The sequence below is a fragment of the Oratosquilla oratoria genome, chromosome 12 (assembly GCF_046742065.1).
Source record: "Oratosquilla oratoria isolate Oo_2021 chromosome 12, ASM4674206v1, whole genome shotgun sequence".
Lineage (NCBI taxonomy): Eukaryota > Metazoa > Arthropoda > Malacostraca > Stomatopoda > Squillidae > Oratosquilla > Oratosquilla oratoria.
In genome coordinates this window covers 66,433,478-66,461,085 of record NC_134788.1, presented here as the reverse complement: position 1 = coordinate 66,461,085, position 27,608 = coordinate 66,433,478, and the positions used below count along the sequence as shown (strand labels likewise).

At 36.1% G+C, this 27,608-nt stretch overlaps 1 protein-coding gene across 3 annotated transcripts in view; it reads left to right on the top strand.

The window, feature by feature from the left end:
* LOC143031960 (BTB/POZ domain-containing protein 6-like) overlaps nt 1-27,608 on the top strand; it is a 53,544-nt gene that overhangs the window by 12,143 nt on the left and 13,793 nt on the right. For all 3 annotated transcript variants that reach the window (XM_076196359.1, XM_076196357.1, XM_076196358.1), the window contains exons 2-3: nt 17,551-17,708; nt 17,821-18,057. In XM_076196359.1, the coding sequence (XP_076052474.1) occupies nt 17,571-17,708; nt 17,821-18,057 (375 nt within the window). In that variant the 5' untranslated portion in view covers nt 17,551-17,570. The remainder of the gene's footprint in view (nt 1-17,550; nt 17,709-17,820; nt 18,058-27,608) is intronic.

Sequence of the window (27,608 nt, the reverse complement as noted above, 5' to 3'; positions counted from 1 at the left end):
ATGTATTATACATACATATACCAAAGGCTTTTTCCCCCTACATGGGGGGTAGCCACAAAGAAAAAGGCATAGAAACCACTCCCACCCATTCCATTTCCTATATATTCCACTCCCCTCCACCCTCCTCCCTCCCTCTTATCTTGTATTATAATTCACAAAATTAATCATTTTCTCTTGCTATATCACAAAGGTGTGCACTTCTAAAAATTTACCAAATGTTAGATTGATTTGTATTTCATTAATTCATTATAAGTTTATATATACTTGATTCATAGTCTTGATGTAGACAAAGAATTTTAGGCTTTATAAGCAAATTTTTATTTATTCAATGTTAGTTTTCATACAAATCATATATATGTAATGTGTTAGAAAATTATTTATATTTCTTATTCATATGATATGCTCAGACTTTGAATCCTCTATTAACACAACAGGTATCAAATGAAGTACTCAAGAATGAAATGGAGTATACTTTGTTAATTTAAAATAATTTTCTGTTTTTTCTTGGTTAATGATAAAAAAAAATCTTATAATATGTTCTGAAGCAAAATAACTGACATATCAGGTGTTCAAATGGGTGTATAGAAAAAAAGTTCAAAATGTTTATTTACCCTTATGTTACAGGCTAATAGAAAATGTTATTCTTTTAAGGTTGTCAGACTCTTGCTTAATGTTGGCCTGGGAAGTATCAAAATATACAGATATATATATATATATATATATATATATATATATATATATATATATATATATATATATATATATATATATATATATATATATATATATATATATATATATATATATGTATATATATATATCCATATGTATATATATATATATTTGCATATGTATATATAACTATAAAGTAATGTAGTAACACATTCGTAAAGATTCAACAAAAACCCACTGTGTTGGATAAGAAGAAATTGAAGTAAATGAATTCCATATATTTCGATCACGGACTGTGATCCTCTTCAGTGGAATACAGAAAGGTAGAGCAAAAGGCATGTCTTATATACAATAAAAATAAGGGACAAGGGTAGGACTCAGGTAGCGTCTAGTGCTTTGCGGGGCAGGTCACCCGCCTTCACCAACGATGGTAACAATTTGTTGACTGCCCAGGTGGTAATGCAGTCAGGTGACCACTGCCCATATGATGTATTAAAATTTGGAAATTTGTTAATCAGGGATGATTCTATTATTTTTCTTTTAAAACTGCATTTTGAATTAAAGATAATCTTTGCCTCATTCTAATCCATATGATGGCCTTCCTTGTCTACATGTTGGAAGACAGCGGAATTTTGTTGTGCGTATTTAATTGAATTTTTATGTTCTTGCATCCTAGTATATAAATCTCTACCTGTTTGTCCCCAATATACAATATAATGCTCTGATTGTAACAATGTATATTGGGGACAAACAGGTAGAGATTTATATACTAGGATGCAAGAACATAAAAATTTAATTAAATACGCACAACATAATTCCGCTGTCTTCCAACATGTAGACAAGGAAGGCCATCATATGGATTGGAATGAGGCAAAGATTATCTTTAATTCAAAATGCAGTTTTAAAAGAAAAATAATAGAATCATCCCTGATTAACAAATTTCCAAATTTTGATATATCATATGGGCAGTGGTCACCTGACTGCATTACCACCTGGGCAGTCAACAAATTGTTACCATCGTTGGTGAAGGCGGATGACCTGCCCCGCAAAGCACTAGACGCTACCTGAGTCCTACCCTTGTCCCTTATTTTTATTGTATATAAGACATGCCTTTTGCTCTACCTTTCTGTATTCCACTGAAGAGGATCACAGTCCGTGATCGAAATATATGGAATTCATTTACTTCAATTTCTTCTTATCCAACACAGTGGGTTTTTGTTGAATATGTATATATATATAAATTTGCATATGTATATATATGTATATATGTATTTATGTATATCATATATATATATATATATATATGTATATATATACATATATATATATGTATATATAGACATATATATATATATATATATATATGTATATATATACATATATATATATATGTTAAAGACTACTATTACACAGCACATGCGGACCCAGATCCCTGGGTCCGCTAGCAGAGGCCATTGCTTTCTTTGTAACCTAACATTTTATATTGGACAGATATATCAAAACTAGAAACCTAACATTGTATATAAGACAAATATATCAACTATTGACTTATTCAATGCAGTATAAGTTAATATAAACTTTTATAGTGAAATAAGAAACTATTTTCAAGGCAATATTATGCTTTGAAATACCAATTTTAGCCGGACTTAACAGGTATTATTGTATTAGGTTAGTGGACACCAGGCTTGGCGATTTTTTTTTTTTTTTTTATATATATAATTTTAAAAAATATAAAAAATCGTTTTTTTTTTAATCTAAATCAGATTTATTTGATTTTTTTTTCTTCTTTTTTTCTTTTTTTTTTTTTAGATTTTAGATATTGTGGGATTGCTATCTAATATGCGATCTGATTACTAAAGGACATTTTTAGCATATCAATATAAGGAACAGTGTTATATAGACTTGCCACAAGTATACAAGGAACGGTATAAGCCTACATGTATATATTACTGTGCAGCCCACAACAAGTTTCAACAAGATTCTTGTTGAAACTTGTTCTAGGTAAGCAGCTTCTTACTGAGTCAGTTGCTACTTTGGAATCAACCAGGAAGGATGTCTTCCGGAGCTGGCAGAGTGGTTCCTTCAGGCAGAAAAAATTATCCTGCCTGGAATTATTTTGAAAAACTACCAACAACTTCTGGCAAAGGGTACCGAGCTAAATGCAAAGACTGCAGCCAGGAACTACAGGGCATTGTTTCAACATTAAAATCTCACAGAGATGAATGCCAAGGTCAGCCACAGCATACAGAAGAAGGAATTGATGACCCAGGTAAATAATTTCACTTATATTGTGTGCATTTCTCCCTTTTCATACACAACTATATAAATTTGGTGAACAATGGAGAGCATATGCAATAAAAATGTGAAGGCCTAAAGAGATGATACTTCAATTAAAAGTGGACTCAATCCTGTGTGGGCTGAATTCCAAGCCCACCTATTTCATATCCTGTTAATTATTTCCGAATAATTTAGTGGCTTGTGTTAATATGATCATTATCTAAAACAATAACTACTCTACTCAAAAGTAGCCTAAATCACACTATTCATTCATTTATTTATTCATTTATAAATTATGCAATATGCTAAAATTTTCTGTTTCCATTTCAGGATCTGTATTAACAGCTTCAATCCCTTCATCATTGGGTCCACTTGGATTATCTGCAAACCTGACTCCACCATTAAAAAGGTCACTATCAGACTCCTCCACAGGCGCCACTTCTGCTAAATAGTTTTCATCTAAAAGAAAGTCATCAACATCTCTAGACAGATTTATCATAAAAACTTCAGCCTTTCAAAAGGAAAATCTCGACAAAGAAGTTGCAAGAATTATATTTGCTACAAATTCACCATTTCGTCTTGTTCAGCATCCTCAGTTTCTCATGATGGTTCAGAACCTGAGGCCAGGTTATATTCCTCCACCCAGAAAAGATATTGCTGATAAGTATTTGGATCTTGTGTATGAAAAGGAATATAAAAAGTGTGCAGATGACCTGAATAATGAAACTGTCTTTCAATTGATGGGTGGTCTAACATCCATAATGAGTCCATAATATGTGTCACTCTAACAACATCCACTGGTCAGATTTATTTAGTTGACACAATAGACACATCAGGGAAACCTCATACTGCTGAATATCTTCTACAACTTGTACAAAATTCGATCAAGAAGGCTGAGCAAAATTTTGGTTGTCACATTGGAAGTGTTGTGACAGACAATGCAGCAAATGTCACCAAGATGAGAAAACTCTAGGAGGAATCAAGTGAACCTGAGCATACCGTCCTCACATATGGCTTATACCGTTCCTTGTATACTTGTGTCAAGTCTATATAGCACTGCTCCTTATATTCATATGCTAAAAATGTCTTTTAACAATCAGATCGCATCTCAGATAGCAATCCCACAATATTTAAAATCTATAAAAAAATCTATTTAAATCAAATAAATCTGATTTAGATAAAAAAAAAAAAGATTTTTTATATTTTTTAAAATGATAAAAAAATCACCAAGCCTGGTGTCTACTAACCTCATACAACAATACCTGTTAAGTCCGGCTAAAATTGGCGTTTCAAAGCATAACAGTGCCTTAAAAATAGTTTCTTCTTTCACTATAAAAGTTTATATTAACTTATACTGCATTGAATAAGTCAATAATTGATATATTTGTCCTATATACAATGTTAGGTTTCTAGTTTTGATATATCTGTCCAATATAAAATGTTAGGTTACAAAAGAAGCAATGGCCTCTGCTACTGGACCGAGGGATCTGGGTGCGCACGTCCTGTGTAATAGTAGTCCTTGATATATGTATATGTATATATATATATGTGTGTGTGTATATATGTATATATATATGTGTGTGTGTGTGTATATATATATATATATATATATATATATATATGCATATATACATATATAAACTATATATATATATTTTTGTACATATATATGTGTGTGTGTATTTACATAGTTGTATTTACGTAGTTGTATTATACAGGTAGGAAGCTATGCTCATGGTGACCCATCTTTGTATCTCTCAGCATTAAGTTTTTTCCTAATATCTTGAATAGTGTTTGCACACACTGTTTCTTTGTCTAATTTGTTCCAGGCATCTATCATTCTGTGTGGGAAGCTATTTTTTTCAAACCTCTTCTGTAATTATCTTTTTTGAGTTTCTTTTCATGTCCTCTTGTTTTTCCATTGTCCCACTTCAATAAATCATTCTTATCTAAGATTTCCATTCCTTTCATAATTCTATAGATAGTAGGTCTCCTCTTTCCCTTCTTTGTTCCAGAGTTGGTAATTCCAATTTGGACAGTCTTTGTAAGAGATAGGCCAAATGCAGAGTATGGGATCCAATGTATTTAACGTTTCGCCCAGCAGGGCTTCTTCAGAAATAACACAGTGGAGAAACAAGGCTGGTGTTAATGTTGTTAAAACCAGCTCGGTAACAGTTGGCAATCTTATAAAAAGCTGAAATAAGAGTGGGGAAAATGTTCGCCAAGCAGGTCTTTACTGTGTGCCTTGTTTAGGTTGTAAAAAGGTCTACATTGGTGAAAGTTTCTGTGGTATTGATAAAAGAATATTGGAACATAAATATGATATGAAAACTTACAATATGAATAATGCCATTATTAGACATAGATTCGATACAGGCCACATTGCTGACTGGAATGATTCTAAGATTATTGAATATGAAAACCATAATATGAAATGTATATGTTTTGAATTGGCTTTTATATCTCTGGTTGATAATATAATTAAAAACAATGGATTCTTTACAATAAATAAACCTTTAGTAATTTTGATAACCATGTAACAAGCAATTTATGCATATTGTTTACACCAGTTTTATGTTTGTTTCTCCCTGCAAGCTTGTGCTATATAAGGAGTCAGATGTTTCTCCACTGTGTTATTTCTGAAGAAGCCCTGCTGGGCGAAATGTTAAATACATTGGATCCCATACTCAGCGTTTGGCCTTTCTCCTACAGTGCTGTTGCAGTCGTTGCTGCTTTTACTCATTTGGACAGTCTTTGTTCATATGTCATTTTGGAGAGAGTTGGTGCCAGTTTTGTTGTTGCTCTTTGTATTCTTTCTATTTTTTTTTTATATTCTTTTTGGTACTGGGTGTCCATAGTGTTGCTGTGTACTTGAGTTTTGGTCTTTATTAGTGTAGTTAAATTCTTTTTTATCATTTTCTCATCCAAATAGACAAATGCCACTTTTATTGACCTCAATAAATTGTAGAATTCTCCAACTATTTTATTAATATGTTTGTCCGGTGTCATGCCTTTGCTGATCATCACTCCAAGGTCTTTTTCCGAGTTTACTTTTTTTACCTCTTCACCAATTTTATAATATCTCGATATTCTGTTTTTACTTTTTCCAAATTACATTGTACTACATTTCTTGATATTGAATCTCACTTCACACTTTTGAGTCCATTTCCAGATCTTGTCCAAGTCTTGTTGTAATGAGTTGCAATCCTCCTCCATTCTTACTTTCTTTAGTATTTTTGTGTTGTCTGCAAAGAAATTCATATAACACTCTATTCCTTCATCCTGGGGTGGGTGGGTGTATATATACATGTGTGTATATATTCCTCTGAAGAAGCATAGAGCAAAACTGGTCAGGAATAAACTCAGGAACTCGGAACTAGACCCGTGACTTCTTTTTCCACCTTCATCAACATATATATATATATATATATATATATATATATATATATATAAATATATATATATATATATATATATATATATATATATATATATATATACATACATACACATATACACATGTTTCTGCCCCATAGAGTGCTGTCAACACAATCACCCCTTCATACAGTGTCCTCTTTGCATGCAGTCCCAAATGCATTTTTCTCATGACACTTTTTCTCTCCCCCCCAGACATTTACTTCCTCCATCACCACTCCTCCTCCTCCCTTTCCTAGGGCCACATGTGACTTCAAATACCTAAAGTTATCTACTTCCTCCAACCTCTATTCTTTAAGACTGACATCCAACTCTCTGCCATCCTCTCTCCATGTACATCTTATCACTTTACTTCTATCCATATTTACCTTCAACTTTCTCTTATTGCATGCCTTCTCAAACTCCACCACTAACTCCCTTCCACAAGCAGTGTCTTAAGCAAACAACAACTTGCTCATGTCCCACTTGTCTTTATTTTCTTTAACCATCTCCAATTCCCTGCCCACTACCCTCACCTTTACCTCCCGCACCACCTCATCCATGGGCACATCCCTATCACAGTCCACCTTTCCTCAAACCACTCACTCTTTCCATTTCCAATTCTGACATTCTCAACTAATGTCATAAAAACTCATGACAGCCCATAACAGCTTTCCCCCAATCCTATATATCTGCAAAACCTCCCACAGTGCCTTCCTGTCTACTCTCTTATGAGCCTTTTCCAAATCTACAAAAGCCCAAAAACAACCTTACCTTTTCCTAAAGCTTTCTCACATATGTGCCTTACCACAAAAATCTGTTTCATGGAATCCCTTCCTTTCCTAAACCCACACTGTTCCTCACCAATTACTACCTCTATTCCTCTCCTAATCTTCTTAATGAAATCCATCCCATATACTTTCCCAACTGCACTCAACAAACTGATCCCTCTGAAACTACTACACTCTCATTGGTCCCCTTTTCCTTTGTGAAACAGAACTATACAGGCACTCCTCCAGTCGTCCTGCATTTCATCCTCCCTCAGACACACATTAAACAACCTCACTAGCTAGTCCACTATAATTGTATCTCCCTTCTTCAGACACTGCATGACACCCATCTAATCAAGGTGCTTTACCTGCTGTCATAATTTTCAAAACTATTTGCACTTCTTTTTTTTTTTTCGCTTCCCTTTTTCTCTGCCATAACTGATTTTCTTAGCACCTCCAATGTTACTATCAATCCATCCATATCCTCCTCATTCATTAGTGCTCTAAAATACTCTACTCACCATCCTCTTAATGCCTCTCCTTCTGTTAATATCTGTCCATCTGTGCCTTATATGTTTACATGTAAACACACACACACACACACACACACACACACACACACACACACACACACACACACACACACACACACACACACACACACACAGAATCATGAAAGGCATAGAAATTACTGATAGAGAGAATCTGATAAAATGGGATGACAGAAATACAAGAGGACACGGAAAGAAAATAAAAAAAGACAGCTATAGAAGAGATTTGAAAAAGAACAGCTTTCCTCACAGAGTAATAGACAGTTGGAACAAGTTAGATGAGAAAGTGGTGTGTGCAAAAACAATACATGAATTTAAAAATAGTTTAGATAAAATGAGATATGAAGACGGGACCCCACGAGCATAGCTCCCCTTCCCGTAAAATACAACTAGGTAAATACAACTAGGTAAATACACACACACACACAGAATCATGAAAGGCATAGAAATTACTGATAGAGAGAATCTGATAAAATGGGATGACAGAAATACAAGAGGACACGGAAAGAAAATAAAAAAAGACAGCTATAGAAGAGATTTGAAAAAGAACAGCTTTCCTCACAGAGTAATAGACAGTTGGAACAAGTTAGATGAGAAAGTGGTGTGTGCAAAAACAATACATGAATTTAAAAATAGTTTAGATAAAATGAGATATGAAGACGGGACCCCACGAGCATAGCTCCCCTTCCCGTAAAATACAACTAGGTACAACTAGGTAAATACACACACACCCACGCACATTAAAAGACCCAAACCTTAGGGTGCTGGTCCGAGAACTTCCAGCCCCTCTTATGCCTTTGCCTTTACTTTTAGGAATGTGCCCTGTGGGGCTACAAGGAGAAGGATGCCTAGTCCCAATCCCCGTCCCTTTCTTCTCGCTTCTTACGATCCAAATGGGAACACTTGGTGGCAGTATTCTTTTCCCCCACCACAGGGAATTCCCCAACTACAGAAAAAGAAATACTCAGAGAAATGGTACAGTATAGCAACAAGGGGTTGGGGGACAGCATAACGGAGGGACAGTGGTAGTATAAAAGTGTCATCATATCTCTATGAACAGAGTTTTCCTCTATCCGTAGGGGCACCCCATATAGACCCAAAAGTATCGACTGCATGCTACTTTGCCACAGTAACAAGTAGCCAATACCCCAGACAGGGTATTGTTCATATTGAATTATAAGTTTCTCCAAAAATCTTGTTTATATGTTTCTCAGGTGACATATTATTCATAATAATGACTCCCAGGTCCTTCTCATTTTCTACTTTTTTTTATTCCTTCTTCTCCCAATTTATATGATCCTGTTATTCTCTTTTTGCTTTTTCCAAATTCCATTATACTACACTTCTTAGTATTGAACTCCATCTCCCACTTCCTACTCCATTCCCATACTTTATTGAGATCACTCTGTAGTGACTCACAATCTTCTTCAGTGTTCACTTTTTTTAACAGCTTTGCATCATCTGCAAAGAAGCTCATATAACTTTCAATTTCTTCATCCATATCATTAATATATATAGCAAACATTATTGGGGCCAGAACTGTTCCATGTGGAACACCACTTATTACTTCATCCCAATTTGAGTGTTTGTCTCTTATCACTACTCTCATTTTCTTTCTTGCAAAAAGTCTCCCATCCATTTAAGCAGTTTTCCCTATATTTCTCCTTCAGTTTCTAATTTCTTAAGCAACTTCTCATGTGGTACTTTGTCAAAAGCTTTTCTTAGGTCTAGAAATGCACAATCAGCCCATCCATCTCTTGTATTATATGTATTAGCCTTGAATAGAAACATATTAAATTGGTGACACATGATCGTCCTTGTCTGAATCCAAATTGCCTTGGATTTAGCACATTTTTTTTCTAAATACTTTACCCATCTACTTTTGACAGTTCTTTCACAAATTTTTGCTATTGTACTTGTTAGAGAGACTGGTGTATAGTTGGTAGGGTCTTTATTTCCCCCTATATATATAGGTACTATATTTGCTTTTTTCTAATCATTTGGAACTTTTCCTTTTTCCAGGAACTGTTTATTATGCTATGTATTTTGTCTGCCAGTTCATTCCTGCATTCTTTCAAAATCCAGTTTGCTATTTCATCTGGTCCATGTGATTTTCTGACATCAAGATTACTCAAGTGTTTCATTATTTCATTCCTTGTTACTTCTATTTCTTTCATAGGGGGGACTTTCTCTTTCCATTCAATCTCTCCAGGTTGTATGTTCTCCCTTGTAAACACTGATTTAAAATGCTTGTTCATAATTTCTGCCATTTCTATTTCCTTTGTGTATTCAACTCCTTGTCTTAATTTCTCTAATTCTTGTTTGTTTTTCAGTTTGTTGTTTACAAATATGTAAAATAGTTTTGGTTGATCTTTACATTTTTCTGACATCTTTTTCATATTTTCTCTTTTCTTCTCTGCATGCTTGTACATATTCATTTCTATAACAAGTATATATTTTTCATTTTTCAGGTCTTTTGTCTTTCTTCCATTGGGTCCAAGCTTTGTCTCTTTTGTCTTTTAACTCCCTACAATTTTTGTTGTACCAGCACTTTACATATTCTTTTTCTTGTTTTTGTCTTGGGACATACTTTTCCACTCCTTTTTTTTTTTTTTTTCTTTTTATAAATTTTTGTCAAAATATTCCATTTCTCTTCCACTGCTGTTTCTTCTTTGTATGGGGCAGAAACATGGAACATAAGAGAGGAAGAGAGAAGGAGTTTGAATGTGTTTGAGATGAGGTGTCTGAGAAGTATGATGGGGGTTACTAGGCTAGATAGAGTGAGAAATGAGGAGGTGAGGAGAAGAACGGGGGTGGAAAGGGAGTTGGGAGATAGGGTTGATGAAAGAGTATTAGGATGGTTTGGACACATGGAAAGAATATGAGTGAAGAAAGACTAGTAAAGGAGGTATGGAAGGCAGATGTGGAGGGAGTGAACATGAGGGGACGTCCTAGGATGAGATGGATGGATGGGGTGAAGGGGGCTTTGGGGAAGAGGGGAATGTCTGTTGAGGAAGGACGGGAGAGGACAGAAGACAGGGGTGAATGGAGAATGATTGTATATGGATGATGTTGTGATGCATGAGGTGGAATGGGCGGGGGGGTGAGGTAGTATGTGTGAGCAAATTTGACGCAGCCTGAAGGGATTTCTCCCCGTCTTCTCCTTTTATGCATGAGGAGGACGGAGAGGGGGGGTCGCTGATTTAATGAAGCGGCCTTGCTGTGGATGTGCTGTGTCTTGCGACACTGCTTCTGACCCAGGGCAGTGGACAAGGCGCAGGGATGACCCATCATCCAGGTGGTGCTCAGATGGGAGGGAGGGTGGAGGGGTATGGAGTGTATTTAGGGATGAAATGGGTGAGAGTTTTTGTATGCCTTTTCCTTTTTGGCTACCTCCCTTGTAAGGGGGAAAAAGCCTTGGTATATGTATGAATGTATATTCTTTCCCAGTTTTCTTTTTGAAAGAATTCTCTTATTTTATCAAAATTTGTTTTTTCATACATCAATCTTCCTTTTCTATATTGTTCATTTCTTTTCAGGTATTTTTCCTCATTTAGTTCCAGTTCAATCAATATGTGGTCACTTTTAATTATTGGTGTCTTATATTCAATCTTTTCCACTATTTTAGGTTCAGTTGTGATTATTAAGTCTAGTCTCGATTTCTTCTTCATTTCTATACCTAGTGTTCTCTTGTATCCATTGTGTCATTGTATGGTCAATAATCGTCTCGAGTAGAACATTTCCACATGAGTCATCTCCACCCTTTACTGTCATCTCTTCCCAGCATATTTCTTTGCAATTAAAGTCGCCCATCATAACTATGCTTCCTCCATCTTCCATTATCTTATTTAATGTTATCCTTGTGTCCTCTAACATACTTTTATGTTCACTCTCTTCTCACGAGGCTGTTTTTGGTGGCACATGATTTATCACAAACTTTCTGCTCTTCTTATCTCTGTCTTCCACTTCGATCATAATCATCTCTACTGTATTCTTTCCATATGTGATACACCTCACGTTTATATCCTTCTTAGTCAGGAACATAACTCCACCCCCTTGTTTTGTCTCTCTGTTTCTAATCCAATAGTTACATGCATCATGTCCTACACTGTTGGGTGGTAGTGGACCTTTTAATGTTGTCTCTACAATTCCCATTATGTCCAGTTCTTTTTCCTTCAGATAATCATTCAGTTCATTCAATCCTGTTATTAATCCATCTATATTTGTGTAAGACACTCTTAATCTTCTGCTACTTCCATTGTATTCTCTGTTTCCCTTTTGTTTTTCTCTAGTATGTCCCATTTCCTCACTTTCATGTTCACTACTCTCCAATAGAATTTCTCTTTTTCTGACTCTGTTCTGTTCTCGTTTTTTCCCTTAGCTTCTTGTCTCTTTGTTTTCCTCTATTCTTCTTTATTTATTTCTCTTTTTATCCATACCTTTTTATATTGTCCACTGTAGTTTCCCTGTTTTTGCTAAGATATTCTCTGCTGTTGTTTGTGAGCTGAATTTAATCTTAATTGGTCTGGTCTTATCTGTACTATATTTTCTGAGTCTATACATCTCTTCAATTTGTTTCATGATTTCAGGTTCATCTTCCAGAACTAATTCTAATAAACTGCTTACTTTTTCTTTTTCTTCTTTGATTCTTGTGGTTCTATTTAGATTATACCTCTCTTCCATCCCTAACATAATTATACACTTCTTTTTATCTGCTAAGTCTCTTACTATATTCTCCTGTCTCATCACTTTAATAACTGAGTCTTCAGTTTGTTCTTTCATTTGCTGTTTTATTATGTCAGTAAATGCAACTTTACGGTTCTCCTGGATTTTTTCCAACCCTGTGCTTCTTGTGCTATGGACTTTTATTCTCTTTATTTTTCCTCTTTAATTCCTCATTCTCATCTTTTACTTCTTTTAACTGTCTTTTTCATTCTTCTATTTCTTTAGGTTTTTGTTCACCTCTAGTTCTTCTAATTTTTCAACTCTCTGCGCAATATTTGTTATTTTACCGAACCTACTCTCCCAATGTTTGGTTATTTTCTCAAGTTTTTCCTCTAGTCTTGCTAATCAGGGGAGGTTGGTATCCCCCCTCTCATTAAATCCCTGGAAATTATTATCTTCACCTTCCATTGTGCTGCTCTTATCTATATTTCTAATCTTTACATTTTTATTAATTCCTTCTTCTCCAAAATCATCATCGGTCCTTCGCTTCTTTACAAGATGCCTGGCCTACTGGACCAAGTCCTCCCCTTCCTCATTTCCTTCCATTTCCCTCAGTAATCCCTCCCCTTCTCCTTTTTCATAACCTTCTCACTACACCACGAGCTTTCCCCTTCCCTATAAATACAACACAGGTACTTTGTCATTGTGATCCTTGAAATCCTTGGATAACTCCGAAGTCCGAACTTCGCTGTCACCTTGACCAACGTGTGTGTGTGTGTGTGTGTGTGTGTGTGTGTATTTACCTAGTTGTATTTTACGGGAAGGGGAGCTATGCTCGTGGTGTCCCGTTTTCGTATCTCATTTTATCTAAACTATTTTTAAATTCATGTATTGTTTTTGCACACACCACTTTCTCATCTAACTTGTTCCAACTGTCTATTACTCTGTGAGGAAAGCTGTTCTTTTTCACATCTCTTCTATAGCTGTCTTTTTTTATTTTCTTTCCATGTCCTCTTATATTTCTGTCATCCCATTTTATCAGATTCTCTCTATCAGTAATTTCTATGCCTTTCATGATTCTGTAAATAGCTATCAAATCTCCTCTCTCTCTTCTTTGCTCTAGTGTCTGTAGTTCAAGTTTTGCTAGTCTCTCTTCATATGATAGTTTTGAGAGTGTTGGTGCCAATTTTGTGATTGCTCTTTGTATTCTTTCAAGTTTTTTTATGCATTTTGTTGCACTTGGTGACCATATCGTGGCTGCATATTCCAATCTTGGTGTTATCAGAGTGATTAGAATTTTCTTCACCATTTCTTCATCCAGGTATGTAAATGCCACTTTGATTGTTCTTATTAAATTATAGGTTTCTCCAAAAATCTTATTTATATGTTTTTCAGGTGACATATTATTCATAATGACTCCCAGGTCCTTCTCATTTTCTACTTTTTTTATTCCTTCTTCTCCCAATTTATATGATCCTGTTATTCTGTTTTTACTTTTTCCAAATTCCATTATACTACACTTTTTTGTATTGAACTCCATCTCCCACTTCCTACTCCATTCCTGTACTATATTTAGATCTCTTTGTAGTGATTCACAATCTTCTTGCGTGTTCGCTTTTTTCAATAGTTTTGCATCATCTGCAAAAAAGCTCATATAGCTTTCAATTCCTTCATCCATATCATTAATATATATAGCAAACATTATTGGGGCCAGAACTGTTCCTTGTGGAACACCGCTTATTACTTCATCCCATTTTGAGTGGTGATCTCTTATCACTACTCTCATTTTTCTTTCTTGCAAAAAGTCTTCCATCCAATTTAGCAGTTTGCCCTGTATTCCTCCTTCAGTTTCTAATTTCTTAAGCAACTTCTTATGTGATACTGTACTTTGTCAAAAGCTTTTCTTAGGTCTAGAAATGCACAATCAACCCATCCATCTCTTTCTTGTATTATATCTATTAGTCTTGAATAGAAACATATTAAATTGGTGATGCATGATCGTCCTTGTCTGAATCCAAATTGCCTTGGATTGAGCACATTGTTTTTTTCTAAATATTTTACCCATCTATTTTTGACAATTCTTTCACAAATTTTTGCTATTGTACTTGTTAGAGAGATTGGCCTATAGTTGTTAGGGTCTTCTTTATTTCCTCCTTTATATATAGGTACTATATTTGCTTTTTTCCAATCTTCTGGAACTTTATCTTCTTTCAAGGAACTGTTTATTATGCTATGTATTTTGTCTGCCAGTTCATTCCTGCATTCTTTCAAAATCCAGTTTGCTATTTCATCTGGTCCATGTGATTTTCTGACATCAAGATTACTCAAGTGTTTCAATATTTCATTCTTTGTTACTTCTATTTCTTCCATAGGGGGGACTTTCTCTTTCCATTCGATCTCTTCAGGTTATATGTTCTCCCTTGTAAACACCGATTTAAAATGTTTGTTCATAATTTCTGCCATTTCAATTTTCTCTGTGTATTCAACTCCTCCTTGTCTTAATTTCTCCAAATCTTGTTTGTTTTTCAGTTTGTTGTTTACAAATCTGTAAAATAGTTTTGGTTGATCTTTACATTTTTCTATGACATCTTTTTCATATTTTCTCTTTTCCTCTCTGCACGCTTGTACATATTCATTTCTATAACAAGTATATATTTTCCATTTTTCTGGTCTTCTGTTTTTCTTCCATTTGGTCCAAGCTTTGTCTCTTTTGTCTTTTATCTCCCTACAACTTTTGTTGTACCAACATTTTACATATTCTTTTTCTTGTTTTTGTCTTGGGACATACTTTTCTACTCCTTTTTTATAGATTTTTGTCAAAATATTCCATTTCTCTTCTACTGTTGTATTTTCTTTGTGTATTCTTTCCCAGTTTTCATTTTGGAAGAATTCTCTTATTTTATCAAAATTTGTTTTTTCATACATCAATCTTCCTTTTCTATATTGTTCATTTCTTTTCATGTATTTTTTCTCATTTAGTTCTAGTTCTATCAATATGTGGTCACTTTTGCTTATTGGTGCCTGATATTCTATCTTTTCCACTATTTTAGGTTCTGATGTGATTATTAGGTCTAGTCTCGATGGTTCTTCTTCATTTCTATACCTAGTGTTCTCTTGGATCCATTGTGTCATTGTGTGGTCAATAATCATCTCAAGTAGAACACTTCCCCATGAGTCTTCTCCACCCTTTACGGTCATCTCTTCCCAGCATATTTCTTTGCAATTAAAGTCGCCCATCATAACTATTCTTCCTCCATCTTCCATTATCTCGTTTAGTGTTACTCTTGTGTCTTCTAACATGCTTTTATGTTCATTCTCTTCCCATGAGGCTGTTTTTGAGGGCACGTAGTTTATTACAAACTTTCTGCTCTTCTTATCTCTATCTTCTACTTCTATCATTATCATCTCTACTCTATTGTTCCCATATGTGACTCTCTTCACGTTTATATCCTTCTTAGTCAGGAACATAACTCCACCCCCTTGTTTTATCTTTCTATTTCTAGTCCAATAATTATATGCATTGTGTCCTATGCTGTTGGGTGGTAGTGGGCCTTTTAATTTTGTCTCAACAATTCCCATTATATCCGGATCTTTTTCTTTCAGATATTTGTTCAGTTCATTCAGTCCTGTTATTAATCCATCTATATTTGTGTAGGATACTCTTAACTTTCTGTTATTTCCATTGTATTCTCTGTTTCTTTTGTGTTTCTCTCTTTTATGTTCCATTTCTTCAATTTCATATTCACTACTCTCTAGTAGAATTCTTGTTTTTCTGTCTCCGTTCTGGTCTCGTTTTTTTTCTTAGCTTCATGTCTATTCCTTATTTCCTCCTCTCTTTCCTCTTTATTCATTTCCCTTTTTATCCATACCTTTTTATATTGTTCACTTGTTGCTAGTTTCCCTGTTTTGGATAAGATATTCTCAGCCGTAGTTTGTGACCTGAATTTAATCTTGATTGGTCTGGTCTTGTCTGTACTATATTTACCGAGCCTGAATTTCTCTTCGATTTGTTTCATTATTTCTGGTTCATCTTCCTGAACTAATTCTAGTAAATTTCTTACTTTTTCATTTTCCTCTTTGATTCTTGTGGTTCTATCTGGGTTATGTTTCTCTTCCATTCCTAATATAATTATACATTTCTTTTTGTCTGCTAAGTCTCTTACTATATTCTCCTTCTGTCTCATCACTTTAATAACTGAGTCTTCAGTTTGTTCATTCATTTGCTGTCTGATTATGTCAGTGAATGCAACTTTGCTATTTTCTTGGATTTTTTCCAACCCTCCTTGTTCTCCTTATTATTCTCTTTTAAGACTTTATTCTCTTCTTTTACTTCTTTTAACTGTTTTTTTTAATTCTTCAATTTCCTTAGTTAAGTTTTTGTTCGCCTTCTCTAGTTCTTCCAATTTTTCAGCTCTCTGCACAATGTTGTTAACGTGACCGAACCTAAATTCCCAGTGCTCGATCATCTTATCGAGTTTCTCTTCTAGTCTTGTTAATCGGGGGGGGGGTTGTGTCCCCCCCCCCCTCTTTAAATCCCTGGAAAATATTCTCATCATCTTCTACTGTATTGCTCTTATCTATACTTCTAATCTTTACATCTTTGTTAGACATTTCGTCATCGCTAAATTGGTCCGGACCTCGTTTGTTTAGATTTCGTCTGCCTGCCTGGGCCAAGTCCTCACCTTCCTCATTTCCTTCCATTTCCCTCAGTAATCCCTCCCCTTCTCCTTTTTCCTTACTTTCGCTACACCACGAGCAATTTCCCCCACCCTGTAAATACAACAGGTACTTCCTTTGCTTTGGGATCCACGAAATTTCACTTTTTCTTCAGAACGTCTTCTAAGCCGTCCGTTCGTTGAAGTGTGTGTGTGTGTGCGTGCGTGCATGCTTGCTTGTATAGCATTCTTATAGTTGTTGAACTTTATAGCATTCTCAGCTTTTCCAATATTTTTTTTTTCCTTTAAGAAGATGGTGGTAAATTAGATTTCCATAATCTGCTGTTTATTTCAATGTTTCGTCTTTAATAAGACATTATGAGGATTAACCTTAGTAATAGAGTACAGTGGATAGGTACACACTATAAGAAAAATGCAAATGATACGAGACAATAAATTAGAAATATCTCGTATATTGTCGATGATAGGGAGGGAGACTGCCACTGACCTTCGTTAATGCACATCTAAACCAGTTGACATTTCCAGGCAGCAACTGAAGAGTTAACATGGTCGAGATGGGAACCTTGGATGAACAGGCATGGCAGATGACCTTGTGGGGCAACATGGAATGCTTGGAGTACTTGTACGCCTCATGCGAGTACAGCGACTTGGACATCATCTTTTCAGAAGGGGTTTGCATCAAGGTAAGCTCGGATACTCGCCTTGAACATCTTGCACTCCTTGAGCAAGGTGGGTGGTGCTTTTACATGTGTTGCCCCCGAGAAAGGCTTTGGACGTAATCCGCGACTCCCTCAGGCCCACAGGCTGATCCTGTCCATGAAGTCGCCCGTGTTCAGCGCCATGCTGATGGGACCCATGGCTACTACCGGTAAGCAGCTCAACCTTCCAGAGGATTCCCATGAGGTATTCCGGAAGCTTCTGGATTACACGTACCTGGACCGGATGGACCTGGAGTCTGTTGAGGAGGCTCTCGAGGTGTACGCCATGGCCCACAAGTACCTGATGGAATCTGCAAGGAAAACTTGTCTGCAGGTATGGAGAATCCATTTGCCCTAGTTATCCTGTCTGTTCTTCCTTGAATGATCTGAGTGGTCTCTACAACAAGTTTCATTTTGTTGAATTGCTGCATTCATCTGTTTGTGTGAAATAGTATGTGGAATATGGCTGGAGCCCATCCACCCAGGCCCGTAGCCACGGAGGGGCTATGGAGGGGATTAACCCCCCCCCCAAAAAAAAAAAAATTGCTCCCCCCTAGTAATCTCAAGCTCATATATATGTATTTTTCAGTCAGTTTCCGAGAATATTCTTTGCTTCAATCATATGTCCTTAATCTATTAGCTTGCCACTTTTCGTGACCTACATGTGCTTGTACTGCATGACCCATACATGATGTCCAATGCACTGTTGGCCCACACTGATGATCATATATATATATATATATATATATATATATATATATATATATATATATATATATATATGCATGAGAAATCACATAAACTCGTGATTCTAAATATGCGGAAAAACCACCAAGGAAAAAGAAAAACTGATGACCAAGCGCTTTCGTCTATTCAGACATCCTCAGGGTACATAGAAAAGAAAAAGTACACAAGAATATATACAAAGAGTATGAGGTCAGGGAAGGAACCAGGAGAGGTTGCGAGGATCTAATGTCAACCTGACCCGTTCGCGGCAGCGGACGTTTGGGCTACTACTTTTTTTCACATTCAAATTGTCTAACTTATACATACCATGACTTAAATTTAAGTTATTGACAAATGTATCTTTGATCAGACTGGATTCTATTATATTTCTCGTCAAATATGACTTATCTTTAACAATTTCTTTAGCACCCTCCCAATTTATACAATGATTAAAATCCCTTAGGTGAATAATGCCTTATTTATTCACCTAAGGGATTTTAATCATTGTATAAATTGGGAGGGTGCTAAAGAAATTGTTAAAGATAAGTCATATTTGACGAGAAATATAATAGAATCCAGTCTGATCAAAGATACATTTGTCAATAACTTAAATTTAAGTCATGGTATGTATAAGTTAGACAATTTTATTGTGAAAAAAGTAGTAGCCCAAACGTCCGCTGCCGCGAACGGGTCAGGTTGACATTAGATCCTCGCAACCTCTCCTGGTTCCTTCCCTGACCTCATACTCTTTGTATATATTCTTGTGTACTTTTTCTTTTCTATGTACCCTGAGGATGTCTGAATAGACGAAAGCGCTTGGTCATCAGTTTTTCTTTTTCCTTGGTGGTTTTTCCGCATATATATATATATATATATATATATATATATATATATATACATATATATATATATATATATATATATATATATATATATATATGTATATATATATCATACATGGGTGCGAATGTGTCGGGAAAGTGAGGAATGGAGGTGGAGGTAGATTGTAGATTGAGAAAAACATGTAAATGCCTTGGGTGTTTAAGAAGTGGAATGAGAAATAAACGTTTGGGAATGGATGCTATGAGATGGTTGCATGAAGGAGTGATTTTGCTGACAATACTCTATGGGGCAGAAACATGGGACATAAGAGAGGATGAGTTTGAATGTGTTTGAGATGAAATGCCTGAGAAGTATGATAGGGGTTACAAGGCTGGATAGAGTGAGAAACAAGGAGGTGAGTAGAAGAACAGGAGTGGAAAGTGAGTTGGGAGATAGGGTTGATGAAAAAGTATTGGGATGGTTTGGACACATGGAAACGGTGAAGAAAGATTAGAAAAAGAGGTGTGGAAGGTAGAGGTAGAAGGAATGAACATGAGGGGGTAACCAAGGGTAAGATGGATGGGTGGGGTAAAAGGGGCATTGGGAAAGAGGGGAATTTCTGTTGAAGCAGGACAGGAGAAGGCAGAAGATAGGGGTGAGTAGAGAATGGCTGTGTATGGATGATAGTGTGGTGCATGGAAGGGGTAGGAGGGGGTTAGGGAGTGGTTATATGTGAATGATATTTTGACACAGGCCCAAAGGGCTTTCTCCCCATCTTCTCTTTTTCTGCAGGAGGGAATGGAGAGGGGGTGAAGTAAAGAGGGAGGGAGGGGTGAGTAGGAGTAAAATGGGTGGGGAGGAAATGGATGGGAGTGGAATCCTTTTGACTTTGGCTACCTCCCTTGGAAGAGAAAAAAAATTAATATATATTTACCTAGTTGTATTTACCTAGTTGTATTTTGCGGGAAGGGGAGCTATGCTCGTGATGTCCCGCCTTTGTATCTTGCAGTGTCTAGTTTGTTTTTAAACTCATGAATGGTTTTTGCGCATACTATTCCATTGTCCAGTTTGTTCCAAGTGTCCAAAACTCTATGAGGAAAACTGTTTTTCTTCAGTTCTCTTCTATAGCTATGTTTTTTTATTTTCTTTCCATGTCCTCTTGTGTTTCTTTTGTCCCAGTTAAGTAAGCTCTCACTATCTCACTATCTCTGTGCCTTTCATGATTCTGTAGATGGTCAATAGGTCACCTCTCTCTCTTCTTTGCTCCAGTGTCGGTAACTCCAGTTTAGCCAATCTCTCTTCGTATGATAGGTTTGCAAGTGCAGGTGCCATTTTTGTAGCTGCTCTTTGGATTCTTTCTATTTTCTTTATATTCTTTTTGGTACTGGGGGACCACAATGTCGCTGCATACTCTAATCTAGGCCTTATCAATGTAACCAATATTTTTTTCATCATGTCTTCGTCCAAGTATGTAAACGCCACTTTTATTGATCTTAGCAAGTTATAAGTCTCCCCGACAATTTTGTTAATCTGTATATCATAGGACAAGTCGTTCGTGATAATTACTCCCAAATCTTTTTCGGATCCTACTTTCTTTACTTCTTTGGTTCCAATTGTATATTTTCCTGATATTCTGTTTTTGCTTTTTCCAAACTCCATTATGCTACACTTCTTAGTATTAAAGTCCACTTCCCATTTCTGACTCCAGTTCCATACCCTATTTAGGTCTTCTTGCAGTGCTTCACAGTCCTCATCAGTTTCTATTTTCCTTAGCAGTTTGGCGTCATCGGCAAAGAAGCTCATGTAGCAGTTCACGTCCTCATCCATGTCATTCATATAGATAGCAAACATTATTGGAGCCAGCACAGATCCTTGCGGTACTCCACTGATCACCTCTTTCCAGTCTGAATATTTTTCTCTGAGCACTACTCTCATCTTTCTACCAGTCAGAAAGTCCTCTATCCATTTTAGTAGGTTTCCCTGTATTCCTCCTATGTGTTCCAGTTTTTTTAGTAGTTTTCTGTGTGGTACTTTGTCAAAGGCTTTTTGCAAGTCTAGGAATGCACAATCAGCCCATCCATTTCTTTCTTGCACTATGTCTATTAGTCTTGAGTAAAAGCATATTAAGTTTGTGGAGCATGATCTTCCTTGTCTGAATCCGAATTGTCTTGGGTTTAATATGTCATTGTCTTCCAGATGTTTTACCCATCTATTCTTGATTATTTTCTCACAAATTTTGGCTATGGTGCTTGTTAGTGATACTGGCCTATAGTTGGTGGGTTCTTCTTTGTTTCCTCCTTTGTGTATTGGTACAATGTTAGCGTTTTTCCAGTCCTCGGGTATCTTTCCTTCTTTGAGTGAGCTGTTTATTAAGATGTGTATTTTGTCTGTTAGTTCTTCTTTGCACTCCTTTAGAATCCAATTTGCAATACCGTCCGGGCCATGTGATTTTCTGACATCCAGCCTTGATAAATGTTCTGATATTTCCTTTAGTGATGCTGTAAACTCATTCATGAGGGGAGATTTCTTGTTTTTGTCTATGTCACAATTTGGTATTTTCTCTCTGGTGAAAACAGATTTAAAGTGATTGTTCATGACTTCGGCCATCTCTAAATCTTCTGTGTATTCTATGTTTCCTTGGCATAGTTTCACCAATTCCTGTTTGTTTTTAAGTTTACCATTCACATACCGATAGAATAGTTTGGGTTGCTCTTTGCATTTGTCTATAATATCCTTCTCATGGTTCCTTTTCTCCTCTCTTCTCACATTAACATACTCATATCTATAGTTAACATAAATTTGCCATTTGCTTTGTTTTTTGTCTTTTCTCCACTTTTTCCAAGCTTTGTCCCTTCTGTCTTTTGCCTCACTGCATCTTTTGTTGAACCAACATTTAATGTACTCTCTCTCTCGCTTTTGTCTTGGTACATGCCTGTTTACCCCTTCATTGTAGTTTTCCATCAATATATTCCATTTCTCTTCCACTGCTGTTTCTTCCCTGTAAAATATTTCCCAGTTTGCATTCCGGAAGAATGTCTTTAGTTTTGTAAAGTCTGTTTTGTTGTACCTCAGTCTTCCTTTCCTATGCTTTTCGTTCCTCTCTATGTCTATTTCTTCCTTTAGTATAGTTTCGATGAGTACATGGTCACTCTTTCCAATTGGTGTCTCATACTGGACTTTATGCACTATTTCAGGCTCTGTTGTAAATATTAGATCTAGTTTCGATGGCTCTTCATTATTTCTGTACCTTGTGTTTTCACGGACCCATTGGGTCATTGTGTACTCCATGGTCATATCTAGCAGTACATTGCCCCACGAGTCATCTCCTCCTTGCACTGTCATGCTGTCCTAACAAATTTCTTTGCAATTGAAGTCCCCCATAACTACCAGATTACCCTTACCCATTAGTATCTCATTGAGTGATTCTCTTGTGTCATCTAGCATTTTTTTATGCATATACATGTGTATATACATATATAATTGTATGTACACACACACACACACACACAATTTTGCAGATGATGCAAAACTGTTAAAAAAAAGTGAACACGGAAGAAGATTGTGAGTCACTACAGAGTGATCTAAATAAAGTACAGGAATGGAATAGGAAGTGGGAGATGGAGTTCAACACTAAAAAGTGTAGTATAATGGAATTTGGAAAAAGCAAAAACAGAATAACAGGATCATATAAATTGGGAGAAGAAGGAATAAAAAAAGTAGAAAATGAGAGGGACCTAGGAGTCATTGTTATGAACAATATGTTACCTGAGAAACATAAACAAGATTTTTGGAGAAACTTATACATACCTGGATGAAGAAATGGTGAAGAAAACTCTAATTACTCTGATAAGGCCAAGATTGGAATATGCAGCAATGATATGGTCACCAAGCACAAAAAATGTATAAAAAAAATTGAAAGAATACAAAGAGCAATTACAAAATTGGCACCAACACTCTCAAAACTATCATATGAAGAGAGACTAGCAAAACTTGAACTACAGACACTAGAGCAAAGAAGAGAGAGAGGAGATTTGATAGCTATTTACAGAATCATGAAAGGCATAGAAATTACTGATAGAGAGAATCTGATAAAATGGGATGATAGAAATACAAGAGGACACGGAAAGAAAATAAAAAAAGACAGCTATAGAAGAGATGTGAAAAAGAACAGCTTTCCTCACAGAGTAATAGACAGTTGGAACAAGTTAGATGAGAAAGTGGTGTGTGCAAAAACAATACATGAATTTAAAAATAGTTTAGATAAAATGAGATATGAAGACGGGACCCCACGAGCATAGCTCCCCTTCCCGTAAAATACAACCAGGTAAATACACACAATACACACACACTCACACTACTGGATATGACTATTGATTATACTCTAACATAATGGGTTAGAGAAAATACTAGATATAGAAATAATGAAGAACCATCAAAACTAGAACTAATATTAACTTCTGAACCAGAAATTGTAAACAAAATGGAGTTTAAAACACCTATTGGAAAAAGTGACCATATACTAATAGAATTTGAATTAAAAGATCAGAAAAATATAGACAGAAATGATAAACATAGAGAAGGAAGATTTATGTACAACAAATCGGACTTTGAAAAGCCAAGTCAATTTTCCCAAAATGCAAATTGGGATAGGTTTACAAAAGAGGAAACAAATATGGAAGACAAATGGAAAGATATATTTAAAGAGAATTACAAAGAGGGAGTTAACAAATACGTACCAATAAAGAAGCATAAAGAGATGTATATAAAATGTTGGTTTAACAAAAGATGCAGTGAGGCTAAAGCTAGGAGAGATAAAGCCTGGAAAAAATGGAAGATAGAAAAACATCCAAATGGCAAACATATAAAACACTTAGAAACGATTATGTAAAAATACGCAGGAAAAAAAAATAATATGAAAGGGATATTATAAACAAATGCAAGGATCAACCTAAACTCTTTTACAGGTATGTAAATGACAAAATAGAGGACAAGCATGATATAGCAAAACTACGTGAAGGTGATAAAGAATACATAGACGACACAGAGATGGCAGATGTTATGATCAGACATTTCAGGTCTGTTTTTACCATTGAAAACTCTCAACCCTGGGAGGATGAACAGTTAGAAAGTTCACCCATGATGAAGGAAATAATAATAACACAGAGAGAAATAAAAGATCAAATAAAAAGCCTGGATGTCAGAAAATTGCACAGACTGGATGAAATTGCAAATTGGATATTAAAAGAGTGCATAGATGAACTGACAGATAAAATACACAAGATAATAGACTTCTCATTAAAAGAGGGAAAGGTACCACAAGATTGGAAAGATGCAAACACAGTACCAGTACACAAGGAGGAAACAGGGAAGATCCTACAAACTTTAGACTGGTGTTCCTCACAAGCACAATAGCTAAAATATGTGAAAAGATCATCAGAAGCAGATGGATCAAACATTTGGAAAAAAAAACAATATAATAAACCCCAAACAATTTGGTTTTAGAAGTGGGAGATCGTGCACCACAAACATAATATGCTTTTACTTGAGACTAATTGAAATAATACAAGAAAGAGATGGTTGGGCGGACTGCGCCTTCCTGGATTTGCAGAAAGCTTTTGACAAGGTACTACATAAAAATGAACAAGTGAAATTGAAAAAAAAAAATAGGAGGAATTCAAGGCAGACTATTGGAATGAATGAAGGACTTCTTAAATGGAAGAAAGATGGGAAGAAGTAAAAAGTGGCGTCCCACAAGGCTCTGTTCTGGCTCCCTTAATGTTTGCCATATACATAAAGGATATGGATCAAGGAGTGAATTGTCACGTGAATTTATTCGCTAATGATGCTAAACTGCTCAAGAGAGTGAAAACAAAAGAAGATTGCAGATCGTTACAAGATGATCTACATAAAGTATGGGAATGGAGTCAGAAATACAAGATGAATTTCAACATCAAGAAATGTAGCATAATGGAATTCGGAAAAGGCAGAAATAAAGTTTCGGGAAAATATATGATTGGAAACAAAGAAATAAAGAGAGTAAACTCAGAGAGGGACCTAGGAGTAATCATCTCAAGTGACTTGACACTCAACAAACATGTAAACAAGCTATTTGGAGAGACTTAAAATTTATTAAGATCGGTTGAGGAAGGACGGGAGAGGACAGAAGACAGGGGTGAATGGAGAATGGTTGTATATGGAAAATGTTGTGATGCATGAGGTGGATTGGACGGGGGAATGGGGGTGAGGTAGTGTGTGTGAGCAAAAATTTTTGACGCAGCCCGAAGGGATTTCTCCCCGTCCTCTCCTTTATATGGGGGGACGGAGAGGGGGGGTCGCCGATTTAATGAAGCGGCTTTGCTGTGGATGTGCTGTGTCCTGCGACACTGCTTCTGACCCAGGGCAGTGGACAGGGTGCAGGGATGACCCGTCATCTAGGAGGTGCTAAGATGGGAGGGAGGGTGGAGGGGTGTGGAGTGTTTTCGGGGATGAAATGGGTGGGAATGTTTTTGTGCCTTGTCCTTTTCGGCTACCCCCCTGGTAAGGGAAAAAAAAGCCTTGGTATATGTATGTATGTATGTAAGATCAATGAAAGTGGCCTTCGACTACATGGATGAGGAGATGGTTAAGAAATTAATTGTTACATCGATAAGACCAAAACTGGAATATGCTATATCAGTATGGGCACCTAGCACAAAGAAAAACACAAAGAAGTCAGAAAGAATCCAAAGAGCGGCGACAAAGATGGCACCCACACTATCAAATGCGATATACAAAGATTGGAGAAATTACAACTAACAGCATTAGAGCAAAGAAGGGAAAGAGGCGACATGTTGACTATTTTCAGAATTATGAAAGGAATGGAAGTTCTTGATAGAGATGACCTATTAAAATGGGACAAGAGAGAAACAAGAAGACATGCAAAGAAATTAAAGACAGACAGTTACAGAAAAGACCTGAAAAAGAACAGTTTCCCACACAGAGTTATCGATGTCTGGAACAAACTGAACAGTGATTGGCAGAACTATACACGAATTCAAAAGTAAACTGGATGTGGAGAGATACCAAAACAGGTTAAAACGAGCATAGCTCCAGTCCCGTAAAATGCAACTAGGTAAACACAATAAACACACACACACACACACACAGACTTTTAACTTATTAAGATCAATGAAAGTGGCCTTCAACTACATAGATGAGGAGATGGTTAAAAATATAGTGGTTACACTGATAGAACCTAAAATAGAATATGCCGCAACATTGTGGGTACCCAGCACAACGAAGAACATAAGAAAATTAGAAATAATCCAAAGATCAGCAACAAACTGGCACCTACAATGTCAAATCTAACATATGAACAAAGATTGGAGAAATTACATCTGTTACACTGGAACAGAGAAGAGAAAGAGGTGATTTATAGATCATTTACAGAATTATGAAAGGGATGGAAATTCTCGATAGAGACGACTTGTTAAAGTGGGACAGAAGAGAAACAAGAGGACATGAAAAGAAACTAAAGAAGGACACTTATAGAAGAGACCTGAAAAAAATAGCTTCCCACATTGAGTGATTGATGTCTGGAACAAACTAAACAGAGAAACAGTGAATGCCAAAACTATACATGATTTTAGGAATAAATTGGATGCAGAGAGATATGAAAACAGGTCACTATGAGCATAGCTCTCATCCCGTAAAATACACTTAGGTAAACTAGGTGAATACACACACACACACACATATATATATATATATATATATATATATATATATATATATATGTATATATATATATATATATATATATATATATATATATATATATATATGCAAAGTAGACCACTTGGAAAAAGAAACTAACGAAGCAGAGGGCTTTCGTATATTACATCTTCAGTGCAACAAGTATTGCACTGAAGATGTAATATACGAAAGCGCTCTTCTTCGTTAGTTTCTTTTTCCAAGTGGTCTACTTTGCATAAGTGAACACACGTACCTGTGTTCTTATTAGCATATATATATATATATATATATATATATATATATATATATGTCCTAGGCATGACTTAAAACTGCGTCCAGTGGCAAGGCTCTGATTGGGGACTCTCAGAGTTTAGGGTAAAGTGGAGTTGCCCCTTAGTTGCCGTTACTCCCAAGTCCACTCTGACCTGAAGTGGTAGTACCTGCCAAGGGTCCCTGCTGCCTTGTAGGGAAGCCTCTTTAGGACAAGACAGGGAGAAGGAAAACTCCAACGTAAAACCTAGTTGATGCAGTCAGCTCTGAGAGCAGCCCACAAAAGGTGGGTCCTGGTCAGCTGCTGCACCTGGCCCCATCTGTCACATGTTA